This window comes from Phaenicophaeus curvirostris, unplaced genomic scaffold (assembly GCF_032191515.1).
Source record: "Phaenicophaeus curvirostris isolate KB17595 unplaced genomic scaffold, BPBGC_Pcur_1.0 scaffold_59, whole genome shotgun sequence".
NCBI lineage: Eukaryota > Metazoa > Chordata > Aves > Cuculiformes > Cuculidae > Phaenicophaeus > Phaenicophaeus curvirostris.
Genome location: NW_027206681.1, coordinates 799,632 through 812,430, shown reverse-complemented (window position 1 = coordinate 812,430; position 12,799 = coordinate 799,632). Strand labels below are relative to the sequence as shown.

The 12,799-nt window shown below is 60.8% G+C and overlaps 1 protein-coding gene across 1 annotated transcript; it reads right to left on the bottom strand.

Moving 5' to 3' along the window:
* Positions 1–1,943: 1,943 nt before the first annotated feature.
* SMPD1 (sphingomyelin phosphodiesterase 1) lies at positions 1,944–11,708 on the bottom strand. The gene is made up of 6 exons (XM_069881667.1): positions 11,485–11,708; positions 8,341–9,098; positions 5,478–5,649; positions 4,735–4,811; positions 3,396–3,541; positions 1,944–2,375 (listed from the first exon to the last, which is right to left on the bottom strand). The coding sequence occupies exons 1-6, from the start codon at positions 11,689–11,691 to the stop codon at positions 1,969–1,971; spliced, it is 1,767 nt and encodes a 588-aa protein (XP_069737768.1). The 5' UTR covers positions 11,692–11,708; the 3' UTR covers positions 1,944–1,968.
* Between the last annotated feature and the right edge of the window lie 1,091 nt (positions 11,709–12,799).

Sequence of the window (12,799 nt, the reverse complement as noted above, 5' to 3'; positions counted from 1 at the left end):
ACCATGATGGCCACCTTTACTGCTACTGTGATGGCCACAGGCACATTCAGCTACCAGTGTGGCCACCATCACCATCGCTGTGGCTACTGCAATGGCCACGAGGACACTGGGTGTGCAGTGCGGCCACCGAGCCGTGGCCACCATCACCATTGCTATGGCTACCACAATGGCCACAAGGACACTGGGTGTGCAGTGTGGCCACTGAGCCGTGGCTACCGTCACCGCTGCTGTGGCCACCGGGACAGCCACAAGGACTCTGGACCTGCAGTGTGGCCACCAAGACCCCCTCCTGTGGCCACCATGGCCATCACCATCATTGCCACCATGGGCACCATGATGGTGGCCACAGTAGCCACAAGGACCCTGGACCCACAGCCCCACGGCCGCTGTCACCATTGCCTGGGCCACCGCGGTGGTGGTCACAGTAGCCACAGGGACACCGGGCCTGCAGCAAAGCCCCGTGGCCACCAGCACCTCCACTGCAGCCACCGTGACGGCTACAAGGACACTGGGCTAGCAGTGTGGCCACCGTGGCCATCGCCGTCGTGATGGAAGCCACGCTGGCCTCGGGGACACCATGGCCACCATGGGGGCGGCCACAGTAGCCACAGGGACAGTGATGGGGCGTCCAGGCTGTGGCTACCATGACGGCAGCCGCACTAGCCACACTTGTGGGATGGCCATGGGGCACTTGTGGGGCAGCTGGTGCCCCCCAGCTCTCAGCCTTGGCCGTGGGGCACTTACGGGGTGGCCCTGGGGCACTTGTGGGGCGGCCGCTGCCCCCCCAGCCTTGACCCACGGCCGTGGGGCACTTATGGGGCAGCTGCTTGCCTGCAGCTCTGTGGGCTCTGTGGGTCCCTGCCCCGCGGCGGGGGCTCTGCGGGGCTCTATGGGGCAGCTGCCCCACATCTCTGTACACAATAAAGTATTCTGCCAGGAGCTGAGGCTGCAGCCCCATAGCCGGGGGGTGGGGGGGGACAGACTGGGGTAAACTGGATTGAACTGGGCCGATTGGGGGCCCAAACTGGGCCCAAGGGGGCTGAACTGGGCCAAACTGGGCAAAGCCTGGGTCGGAGGAGGCTGAACTGGGAGAAAACCAGGCCTTTTATTGGCCCCACAGGCCTGCAGCCCATCCCAACCTCCATCGCTTCTCCAGTCCATCCCCTCCCACCTCCATTCCCATCTCCTCCCCACCTCCTTCTCCATCCCATCCCCATCCTATTCCTGTCCCAACTTCTCCCCACCTCCCTCCCCATCCCATCTCCATCCCATCCTATTCCCATCCCACCTTCTCCCCACTTCCCTCTCCATCCCATCCCACCTCCATCCCATCCTATTCCTGCCCCATCTTCTCCGCATCCCTTCTCTCTATCCCATCCCACCTTCTCCGTCCCATCCCATCCCAATCCCCATCCCACCTCCTGCATCCCATCCCCATCCTATTCCTGTCTCATCTTCTCCCCATCCCACCTCCTTCTCCATCCCATTCCCGTCCCACCTCCATCCCATCTTCTCCCCATCCCATCCCCATCTCCATTCCCATCCCATCCCATCCCCGTCCCATCTTCTCCCCATCCCCATCCTACGTTTGCCCCATCCCATCGTCTCCCCATCCCATCCCACCTTCTCCCCATCTCCCTCCCCATCCCACCTCCATCTCTATCCCACCTCTTATCTGCATCCCATCCCCATCCTATTCCCGTCCCACCTCCATCCTCTCTTCTCCCCGTCACCATCCCTATCCCATCCCCATCCTATTCCCATCCCGCCTTCTCCCCACCTCCCTCCCCATCCCATTCCTGTCTCCCCATCTCCATCCCTGTCTCATCTCCACCCCATCTTCTCCCCATCCCACCTCCATCCCCATCCCACTCCCACCTCCATCCCATTCCCATCCCACCACAGTGGCTCCATTCCCCATCCCTCCTTCCCCATCCCACCCCACCCCATCCCGTGGTGGCTCCATCCTCAGCAGAGCCTCTGTCTGCTCCACATCTCCTGGATGCGGTGGAAGGGGATCTGCTGCGTGGGGCAGAGCCGGGGGTCGTGGCTGCGTGCGGCGCGCAGGGCGCAGAGCGAGGCCTCCTGGCAGACGCGGCCGCAGGGCCGGGGCGGCGGGTGCCCCTTGTGCCGCAGGAACCAGAACCGCTGGAAGAGGCGCCGGTCGGCGTCCAGGCGCCGCACCAGCACGTCCCAGTCGGCGGGGAGGGCGCTGGGCAGCCCGTAGGCCTCGCGCGCCCGGTACAGCCGGTGCCACCGCGGCGCAGAGGCCGGGGACGCGTTGGCCTCCGTCAGGTTCAGGATGAACGTCTCGTGGTCCAGAACCGCCGCCGAGCTGCCCTCGTAACAGCCGTCCACCTCGTAGATGCGGAAACCTGGGACGGGGAGGAGGAGAAGGATGAGGTGGGGAAAGACGTAATGAAGATGGACAGGGAGGTGATGGAGACAGGGAGGGAGAAGGAGATGGTGGAGGAGGAGAGGGATGAGATGGGGAAAGAAATAACAGAGCTGGACAAGGAGATGATGGAGATACAGATGGAAATGGGGATGGAGAAGGATGGGGAAAGACATAATGGAGGTGGACGTGGAGATAGGGATGGGGATGGCATGGAAATGGGGATGGAGGATGGGGAAAGACATAAGGGAGATGATGGAGATAGGGATGGAGAAGGAGATGGGATGGAAATGGGGGTGGAGAAGGAGATGGTGAAGGAGGAGAAGGACAGAGAAGGATGAGATGGGAAAAGACATAATGGAGATGGACAGGGAGATGATGGGGATGGAAATAATGGGGACGGAGGAGGAGATGGTGGAGGAGAAGAAGGATGGAGAAGGATGAGATGGACGATGGAGATGGACAGGGAGATGATGGAGATGGGATGGAAATGGAGGTGGAGAAGGAGATGGCGGAGACAGTGATGGGATGGAAATGGAGTTAGTGTGGGGTAGAGGTTGCGGAGATGGGGAAGAAGATGGAGATGGGGATGATGGAGATGGGGATGGGATGGGATGGGATGGAGATGATGGAGATGGGATGGAAATGGAGGTGGAGAAGGAGATGGCAGAGACAGTGATGGGATGGAAATGCAGTTAGTGTGGGGTAGAGGTTGCGGAGATGGGGAAGAAGATGGAGATGGGGATGATGGAGATGGGGATGGGATGGGATGGGATGGGATGGAGATGATGGAGATGGGATGGAAATGGAGGTGGAGAAGGAGATGGCAGAGACAGTGATGGGATGGAAATGGAGTTAGTGTGGGGTGGAGGTTGCGGGGATGGGGAAGAAGATGGAGATGGGGATGATGGAGATAGGGATGGGATGGGATGGGATGGAGATGATGGAGATGGGGATAGAGATGGGGATGGAGATGGGGATGATGGAGATGGGGTCTTACCGGGGTTGAGGTCGATGTAGGTGGTGACACTGGGCGCCACGAAGGCGATGGAGAGCGGGCGCGACAGCGTCTCCTCATCGTAGAAAATCTCGAACTCGTCCAGGTGCGTGTGGCCGAAGAACTGCGCCGCGATGGTGCCCTCGAACCTGCGGCACCGCCAGTCACCGCGCCGGGAACCCCAACACAGCACTGGGAACCCCCAGTCTCACACTGGGAACTCCCAATCCAGCACCAAGAACCCCCCAACCCGGCACCAGAAACCCCCAACCAGCACCAGGAACCACGATCTGGCACCAGGAACCCCCATCTCAGCACTGGGAACCCCCAATCCGGCACAGGGAACCCCCAGCCTGGCACTGGGAACCCCAAACCAGCACCGGGAATCTCAACCGGCACTGGGAACCCCCATCCTGGCACTGGGAGCCCAACCTGGCACTGGGAACACCCCCAACCTGGCACAACAGTCCAGCACTGGGAACCTCAACCTGGCACCGGGAACCCCCAATCTGGTACCAGGAACCCCAACTTGGCACCAGGAACCCCCCAACCCAGTGCCGGGAACCCCTAAACTGGTACTGGGAACCCCAATTTTGCATCAGGAACCCCAACCCGGCACTGGGAACCCCAACCCGGCACCAGGAATCCCGACGTGGCACTGGGAACCCCCAATCTGGCACCGGGAACACCCAAACCGGCACCGGTAACCCCCAGTCTGGCACTGGGAACCTCCAATTTGGCCCCAGGACCCCCAACCCGGCACCAGGACCTCACCTGGCACCGGGAACCCCCAGTCCGGCACTGGGAACCCCAAGCTGGCACTGGGAACCCCCAATCCAGCACTGGGAGCCCCCAAACTGGCACCGGGAACCTCCAATCTGGCACAGGGATTTGGGGGTTTTGGGGTGCAGGGGTTTGATGGTGCTGGGAGGCTGGAGTTTGGGCTGTTGGGATTTGGGGGTGTTGGGGTTTGGAGGTGCCAGGATGCCGGGGTTCAGGGTTCAGAGGTGCAAGAGTTTGGGGTGCAGGGTTTGGAGGTGCCAGGATGCTGGGGTTCAGAGTTTGGGGTTGCGGGTTTTGGGGGTGCAGGGTTTTGGGGTGCAGGTTTTGGGGCTTTGGGGATTCAGAGTTTGGGGGTTCAGGATTCAGGGTGTAGGTTTTGGGGTGCAGATTTATGGGTTCAGGGTGTAGGTTTTGGGGGTTCAGGGTTCGGGGTGTAGGTTTTGGGATTGCAGGTTTTGGGGTGCAGGTTCATGGGTTCAAGGTTCAGGATTCGGGGTGTAGGTTTATGGGTTCGGGTTTTGGGGTGCAGGTTTCAGGGTGCTGGTTTTGGGGTGCAGACCTGTTGACGATGCGGTAGTAGTTCCAGCTCCAGGCGCGCAGACAGTGCCCGGGCGGGATGTGCCCGATGATGTGAACCTGGAGGGGGGGCGCAGGTTGGGAGGACGGGACCCCTGAGTCCCTGCACCCCCAGTGTCCCCAGGAACCACCCCCCACCCCCCTTTTCCCCCAGCCCCAAATGACCAGGACCCCCCCCGTCCCCTCTTTTTTCACCCCCAAGCCCCCCCGTGCCCCCCTTTCCCCCTTCCAGGTCCCCAGGACCCCCCTGTCCCCCCCAGGTCCCCCTGTACCCCCTTTTACCCCCCCTCCCCAGAATACCAGGAACCCCCCCCAGTCCCCTCCTTTTCCCCCTCTTCAGGCCCCCAGGATCCCCCAGGACCTGCCTTTTTCCCCAGAACCCCCCTTGTCCCCCTCCCCAGTCCCCCAGGACTCTCATTTTCCCCCCTGTTCCCCCACCCAAGCCCCCCAGGACCCTCCTGTCCCTCCCAGAATCTCCCAGTTCCCCCCAGTCCCCTCTTTTTCCCCCCTCCTCAGGCCCCCAGTCCCCCCTTTTCCCCCTTCCCAGTGCCTCTCAGTCCCCCCCTTTTCCCCCTTCCAGTACCCCAGGACCCCCTTTGCCCCCCCACAAGCCCCCCAGTCTCCCCCAGTCCCCCCTTTCCCCCCTCCCAGTCCCCCCAGTCCCCCCCATTTCCCCCTCCCCAGGCCCGTCCAGTCCCCCCAGTCCCTCCCAGTGCCCCCAGTCACCTTCTCCCCGCGGCTCTCCGCCTCAGCCAGGACACCCCCGAGCCAGTGCAGTTGGCCGGCGGGGTCAGTGCTGTTGACCAGCAGCCAGAAATTCGCTTGGGAGCAGAAATTCATGTTGAGGGAGACGACACGCAGCCCCGGCCAGACGGGAGCCGTGTAGAAGCCCCCGAACCTGCCGAGAGATGCCGTCGGGGAGACCCGGGGACAGCTGCCCCCGTCCCCCCCTGTTCTGCCACATTTCCTCCCTATTTCCCCCCCATTTTGCCCCATTCCCCCCCGTTTTGCCCCATTTCCCCCTCATTTCCCTGCATTCCCCCCTGTTTTGCCCCATTTCCTCCCGTTTTGCCCCATTTCCCCACGTTTTGCCCCATTTCCCCACGTTTTGCCCCATTTCCCCGTTGTGCCCCATTTCTCCCCCATTTTCACCCCATTTCCCCCACATTTTGCCCCATTCCCCCATTTCCTCCCTGTTTTGTCCCATTTCCCCTCCCATTTTGCTCCATTCCCCCGCATTTTGTCCCGTTTCTCCCCCATTTTGCCTCATTTCCCCTCATTTTGCCCCATTTCCCCACTGTTGTGCCCCATTTCCTCCCTGTTTTGCTTCATTTCCCCCCATTGAGCCCCATTTCCCCGCATTTTCCACCCACATTGTCCCATTCCCCCCATTTTGCCCCATTTCCCCCAGTTTTACCTATTCCCCCCTATTCCCCTCCATTTTCCCCCACTGTGCCCCATTTCCTACCTGTTTTGCCTTATTTCCCCCCAATTTTGCCTCATTACCCTCATTCCCCCATTTTACCCCATTTCCCACCCATTTCGCTCCATTTCCCACCCATTTCTCCCCCATTTCCCTGCATTTTCCACCCATTTTGCCCCATTCTCCCTGTTTTGCCCCATTTCCCCCCACTTTCCTCCCATTTTCCCCCATTCCCCCCCATTTCTCCCTCATTTTGCCCCATTTCTCCCCATTTCCTACCTATTTCCTCCCCATTTTGCCCCATACTCCCACATTCCCCCCCATTCTCCCCCATTTTGCGCCATTTCCTACCTGTTTTGCCTTATTTCCCCCCCATTTTGCCTCATCACCCTCATTCCCCCGTTTTACCCCATTTCCCACCCATTTTGCTCTATTTCCCACCCATTTCTCCCCCATTTCCCTGCATTTTCCACCCATTTTGCCCCGTTCTCCTGGTTTTGCCCCATTTCCCCCCACTTGCTTCCCATTTTGCCCCATTTCCCCTCATTTCTCCCTCATTTTGCTCCATTTCCCACCCATTTCTCCCTCATTTCCCTGCATTTTCCACCCATTTTGCCCCATTCTCCCCATTTTCTGTTTTGCCCCATTTCCCCCCAATTTCCTCCCATTTTGCCCCATTTCTCCCTCATTTTGCCCCATTTCCTACCTATTTCCTCCCCATTTTGCTCCGTTTTGCCCCATACTCCCCCATTCCCCCCCATTTTGTGCCATTTCCTACCTGTTTTGCCTTATTTCCACCCATTTTGCCTCATTACCCTCATTTCCCCATTTTACCCCATTTCCCACCCATTTCTCCCCCACTTCCCTGCGTTTTCTATCCATTTTGCCCCATTCTCCCCGTTTTACTCCATTTCCCCCCACTTTCCTCCCATTTTGCCCCATTTCCCCCAATTTCCTCCCATTTTCCTCCATTTCTCCCTCACTTTGCCCCATTTCTCCCCATTTCCTACCTATTTCCTCCCCATTTTGCCCCATACTCCCACATTCCCCCCCATTCTCCCCCATTTTGCGCCATTTCCTACCTGTTTTGCCTTATTTCCCCCCCATTTTGCCTCATCACCCTCATTCCCCCGTTTTACCCCATTTCCCACCCATTTTGCTCTATTTCCCACCCATTTCTCCCCCATTTCCCTGCATTTTCCACCCATTTTGCCCCGTTCTCCTGGTTTTGCCCCATTTCCCCCCACTTGCTTCCCATTTTGCCCCATTTCCCCTCATTTCTCCCTCATTTTGCTCCATTTCCCACCCATTTCTCCCTCATTTCCCTGCATTTTCCACCCATTTTGCCCCATTCTCCCCATTTTCTGTTTTGCCCCATTTCCCCCCAATTTCCTCCCATTTTGCCCCATTTCTCCCTCATTTTGCCCCATTTCCTACCTATTTCCTCCCCATTTTGCTCCGTTTTGCCCCATACTCCCCCATTCCCCCCCATTCTCCCCCATTTTGTGCCATTTCCTACCTGTTTTGCCTTATTTCCACCCATTTTGCCTCATTACCCTCATTTCCCCATTTTACCCCATTTCCCACCCATTTCTCCCCCACTTCCCTGCGTTTTCTATCCATTTTGCCCCATTCTCCCCGTTTTACTCCATTTCCCCCCACTTTCCTCCCATTTTGCCCCATTTCCCCCAATTTCCTCCCATTTTCCTCCATTTCTCCCTCACTTTGCCCCATTTCTCCCCATTTCCTACCTATTTCCTCCCCATTTTGCCCCATACTCCCACATTCCCCCCCATTCTCCCCCATTTTGCGCCACTTCCTACCTGTTTTGCCTTATTTCCCCCCATTTTGCCTCATCACCCTCATTCCCCCGTTTTACCCCATTTCCCACCCATTTTGCTCCATTTCCCACCCATTTCTCCCCCATTTCCCTGCATTTTCCACCCATTTTGCCCCATTTCCCCCCATTTCTCCCTCATTTTGCCCCATTTCCTACCTATTTCCTCCCCATTTTGCTCCATTTTGCCCCATTCCCCCCATTTTGTGCCATTTCCTACCTGTTTTGCCTTATTTCCCCCCCCTTTTGCCTCATCCCCCCCATGTTTCGCCCCATTTCCCCCCATTTCCCCCCCATTTCCCCTCACTTCCCGCCCCCCATTTCCTCACCGCAGGGTGCCGACGGCCTCCGGCGGCAGCCAGGGCCTCCAGGCCTCGGCCATGGCCTGGTAGAGCCACGCGGCCGACTGGTTGCCGGTGACCTGCGGCGGGGGGAAGGCGTTGACCGGGGTGGCCTCGTGGTTGCCGACGGCCGGGAAGACGGGCAGGCGGCCGAGGCGGCGCCGCAGCAGCGCGGTCACCGTGCCGAGGGCCTCCAGCTGGTCGCGCCGGCTCTGCTCCCACACGTCGTGCGCGGGGATGTCGCCCGTCCAGTAGACGACGTCGAGCGGCGCCGGCACCTGCTCCAGCAGCGACGCCACCGTGCGCAGCGGCAAATCGCACTTGCCGTACGTCCCCCAGTAGCCGGCGGCGGCCGCGCCGGCCGTGGCGTTGCCGCGGCAGCACAGCGGGTCGGGGCAGGCGGCGTCGGCGCCGGCCCGGTAGCGCCGGTCCCAGTGGACGTCGGTGAGGAAGAGCACGCGGGCGGTGGGCGCGCCGGGGGGCGGCGGCCGCGGCGGCGTCACCGGCGGCTTGGGCACGTCGGGCAGGGAGACGTTCCAGTCGGCGAAGATGTCCCAGCGGCCGCAGGCGGCGCCGAGCAGCAGCCCGCAGGCCTCGCCGGGACGCAGCACCGAGCGCACCCACGCCGACACGACATCCCGCTGGAACAGCTCCACCGCCTGCCGGCACACGGCCGGCCGCGCCAGGCGCAGCTCCTGGCACAGCCGGGACGCCACATGCCCCACGCGCGACACCGCCGGCTCCAGCTGCGGGGCAGCGGGGGCACCGCGTCGGCAATGCGGACACCAGAGCCTTCCAGCCCAGCCCAGTTCAATTCAATCCCATCCCAGTTCATCCTTGGTCAACCCAGCACCTTCCATCCAATCCCAGTTCATCCCAGTGCATTCCAGCCCATCCCAGTTCATCCTTGGTCAACCCAGCACCTTCCAGGCCATCCCAGCCCATCCCATCCCATCCCGGTTCAATTTAATCCCATCCCAGTCCATCCTTGGTAAACACAGCACCTTCCAGCCCATCCCAGCTCAAATCAGTCCATCCCAGCTCATCCCAGTCCATCCCGGCCCATTCCAGTCATCCCAGCTCAACCCAGCACCTTCCATCCCATCCCAGTTCAATCCAAGCCCATCCCAGTCCATCCCAGCACCTTCCATCTCAGCCCAGTCCAATTCAATCCCATCCCAGTTCATCCTTGGTCAACCCAGCACCTTCCATACAATCCCAGTTCATCCCAGTGCATTCCAGCCCATCCCAGTTCATCCTTGGTCAACCCAGCACCTTCCAGGCCATCCCATCCCATCCCAGTTCAATTTAATCCCATCCCAGTCCATCCCAGTCCATCCTTGGTAAACACAGCACCTTCCAGCCCATCCCAGCTCAACTCAGTCCATCCCAGCTCATCCCAGCTCATCCCAGTCCATTCCAGTCATCCCAGCTCAACCCAGCACCTTCCACCTCATCCCAGTTTAATTCAATTCCAGCACAGTCCATCCCAGCCCTGTCACTCAAGAGCAGAGCCATTGGGCCATCCCAGTCCATCTCAGCTCATCCCAGTCCATCCTTGGTCAACCCAGCACCTTCCAGTCCATCCCAATTCAATTCAATCCCATCCCAGTCTATCCCATCCCTGTCACTCAAGAGCGGAGCTACTGGGCCATCCCAGCTCATCCCAGTCTATCCCAGCCCATACTGTCCCTTAGACTGGAGCCACTGGCCCATCCCAGTCCATCCCAGTTCAACATAGTCCGTTCCAGCCCAACCCAGCCCATCCCAGCAAGTCCCAGTTGATCCCTGTCACTCAAGAGTGGACCTTTTACCCCATCCCAGTCCATCCCAGTACATCACAGCCCATCCCAGTCCCCAGAATGGAGCCACTGGCCCATCCCAGCCCATCCCAGTGTGTCCAAACACATCCCAGTCTGTCCCAGTTGCTCTGAGTGGAGCCACCAGCCCCTCCCAGCATGTGCCAGCACACCCCTGTCCCCAGAGTGGAGCCCCTGGCCCCTCCCAGTCCCTCCCAGCGTGTCTCAACACACCCCAGCATGTCCCAGTCCCCCAGAGCGGAGCCACCGGTCCCTCCCAGTCCTTCCCAGCATGTCCCAGCACATCCTAGCATGTCCCAGTCCCCCAGAGTGGAGCCAGTGGCCCCTCCCAGTCCCTCCCAGCATGTCCCAGCACATCCCAGTCCCCCAGAGTGGAGCCACTGGTCCCTCCCAGTCCCTCCCAGCATGTCCCAGCACATCCCAGCATGTCCCAGTCCCCCAGAGTGGAGCCACTGGCCCCTCCCAGTCCCTCCCACCATGTCCCAAGGCATCCCAGCACGTCCCAGTCCCCCAGAGCAGAGCCGCTGGCCCCTCCCAGTTCCTTCCAGTCTGTCCCAGACCTCCTCATCCCAGTCCCGTGCTGGTCACAAGCTCCCACTCATCCCTGTCATGAGATCCCAGTCTGGATCCATCCCACTCCCAGTCCCAGCCAGTCTCCTTCCCAATACCAAACCAGTCCCAGTCCCCTCTTTGTCCCAGTCTGTCCCAGTCCCCCTCCCAGTCCCAGTTCCCTCTCCCATTCCCTTACAATCCCACTCCCAGTCCCTCCCATCCCAGTCCCATCCCAGTTCCCATCCCCGCCGCTATCCCTGATCCCAGTTCCCACTCCCATTCCCTTCCAATCCCATTCCCAGTCCATCCCAGTCCCATCCCCCTTTCCCATCCCATCCTAGTCTCTGTCCCATCCCATTCCCAGTTCCCATCCTGCTCCTGCTCCCATTCGTCTCGCCTTTCCATTTCCATCCCTATGCCCTCTCTGCCCATCCCAGTCCATCCCAGTATGTCCCAGTCCATCCCAGTCACTCAAGACTGGAACAACTGGCCCCTTTCAGTCCAACCCAGCATGTCCCAGTCCATCCCAGCATGTCTCAGTCCCCTAGAGCAGGGCCACTGGCCCCTCCCAGTCCATCCCAGTACGTCCCAGTCCATTCCAGTCACTCAAGACTGGAACGACTGGCCCCTCTCAGTCCATCCTAGTCTGTCCCTGTCCCCTACAGCAGGGTCACTGGCCCGTCCCAGTCCATCCCCGTCCATCCCAGTCCGTCCCAGTCCGTCCCAGTCGGTCCCAGTGGGTCCCAGTCCGCTCCCGCACCTGCAGCGCGAGCCCCAGCGCCCCGAAGAGGGCCTTGCAGGCGGGGCAGGACAAGTTCCGCCACCCGGGGAGCGACCTCAGTCCCGGGTCGGGCCCGGACGGCGCGGGGGCCGCCGCGACACACAGACACAGCGACAGGGACAGACACACGGACAGCAGCAGCGGCAGCGCCGGGACTCGAACCCGCGGCCCGGCCCGCGCCGCCATGGCCGCAGCGCCGGAGCCCATTGGCCGCCAACGCGGAAGCGGCGCGGAGCCTGTCAGGGAGGGCGTGAGGGGGCGGGGCTGGGGCGGAGCGCGCGTCATGATTGGTCAGTAACGCGGAAGAGAGCGTGATTGACAGCTCAGCAACCAATGAGAGCGCGGAGCCGCTGCGGGGGCGGTGCCGCTGTCACAAACAGGACGTAATGGGGCGGGGCTGGGGCGGAGCGCGCGTTCTGATTGGTTTGGAACCCGGAAGCAAGAGTGATTGACAGCTCTGTGAGCCAATGGAAAGCGAGAAGGCGCTCAGCGGGCGGTGCTGCGGTAAATGCAGAGCGGGAGGGGGCGGGGCTGGGGCTGAGCGCGTGTTCTGATTGTTCCGAAACGCAGAAGAGAGTGATTGACAGCTCCGAAAGCCAATGGGAAGCGAGAACGCGCTCAGCGGGCAGCGCCGCTGTTAAAGCCAGGACATAACGGGGCGGAGGCGGCTCCCACAGTGATGGCTCCGTTCCCGCCAGCCCCGGGGAGGACTCAGAGCCAGAGCGGTACCAGAAGCGGCAGCGCAGAGATTCGAACCCGCGACCGCCACGGCCACAGCGCGAGATCCCATTGGCCGCGAGGGCGGGAGCGGCGGGGAGCCAGTCAGAGAGCGCGAGGGAGGGAGGGGCGGGGCTGGGTCGGAGCGCGCATTCTGATTGGCTGAGAGCAGGAAGTGAGAGTGATTGACAGTTCCATGAGCCAATAGGAAGCGCGGGGCCCTGAGCGGGCGGTGCTGCTGTCAGACATTGGACGTTATGGGGCTGGGCTGGGGCGGATCGCTCGTTCTGATTGGCTGAGAACAGGGAAGCGAGAATGATTGACAGCTCGCGGAGCCAATGGAGAGCGAGAACCGCTGCGTGGACGGCGCCGCTGGTAGTCACGGGACGTAATAGGGCGGGGCGGGGGCGGGGCGCGAGTTTTTATTGGTCGTGAACGCGGAGGAGAGAGTGATTGACAGCTCCAAAAGCCAATGAGAAGCGAGAAGGCGCTCAGCCGGCGGTTCCTCTGTTAAAGACAGGACATAACGGGGCGGGGGCAGCTCCCACAGTGAGGGCTCCGTTCCCGCCAGCCCTGG

What these genes read in the sequence shown, in the direction of transcription:
- SMPD1 (XM_069881667.1), bottom strand. Translation starts at nt 11,691, where the DNA reads ATGGCGGCGCGGGCCGGGCCGCGGGTTCGAGTCCCGGCGCTGCCGCTG. An exon ending in CGGAGAGCCGCGGGGAGAAG is followed by an intron (nt 4,812 to 5,477) that starts GTGACTGGGGGC and finishes CCCCCCCTCCAG; the next exon opens with GTTCACATCATCGGGCACAT. An exon ending in TACTACCGCATCGTCAACAG is followed by an intron (nt 3,542 to 4,734) that starts GTCTGCACCCCA and finishes GCGGTGCCGCAG; the next exon opens with GTTCGAGGGCACCATCGCGG.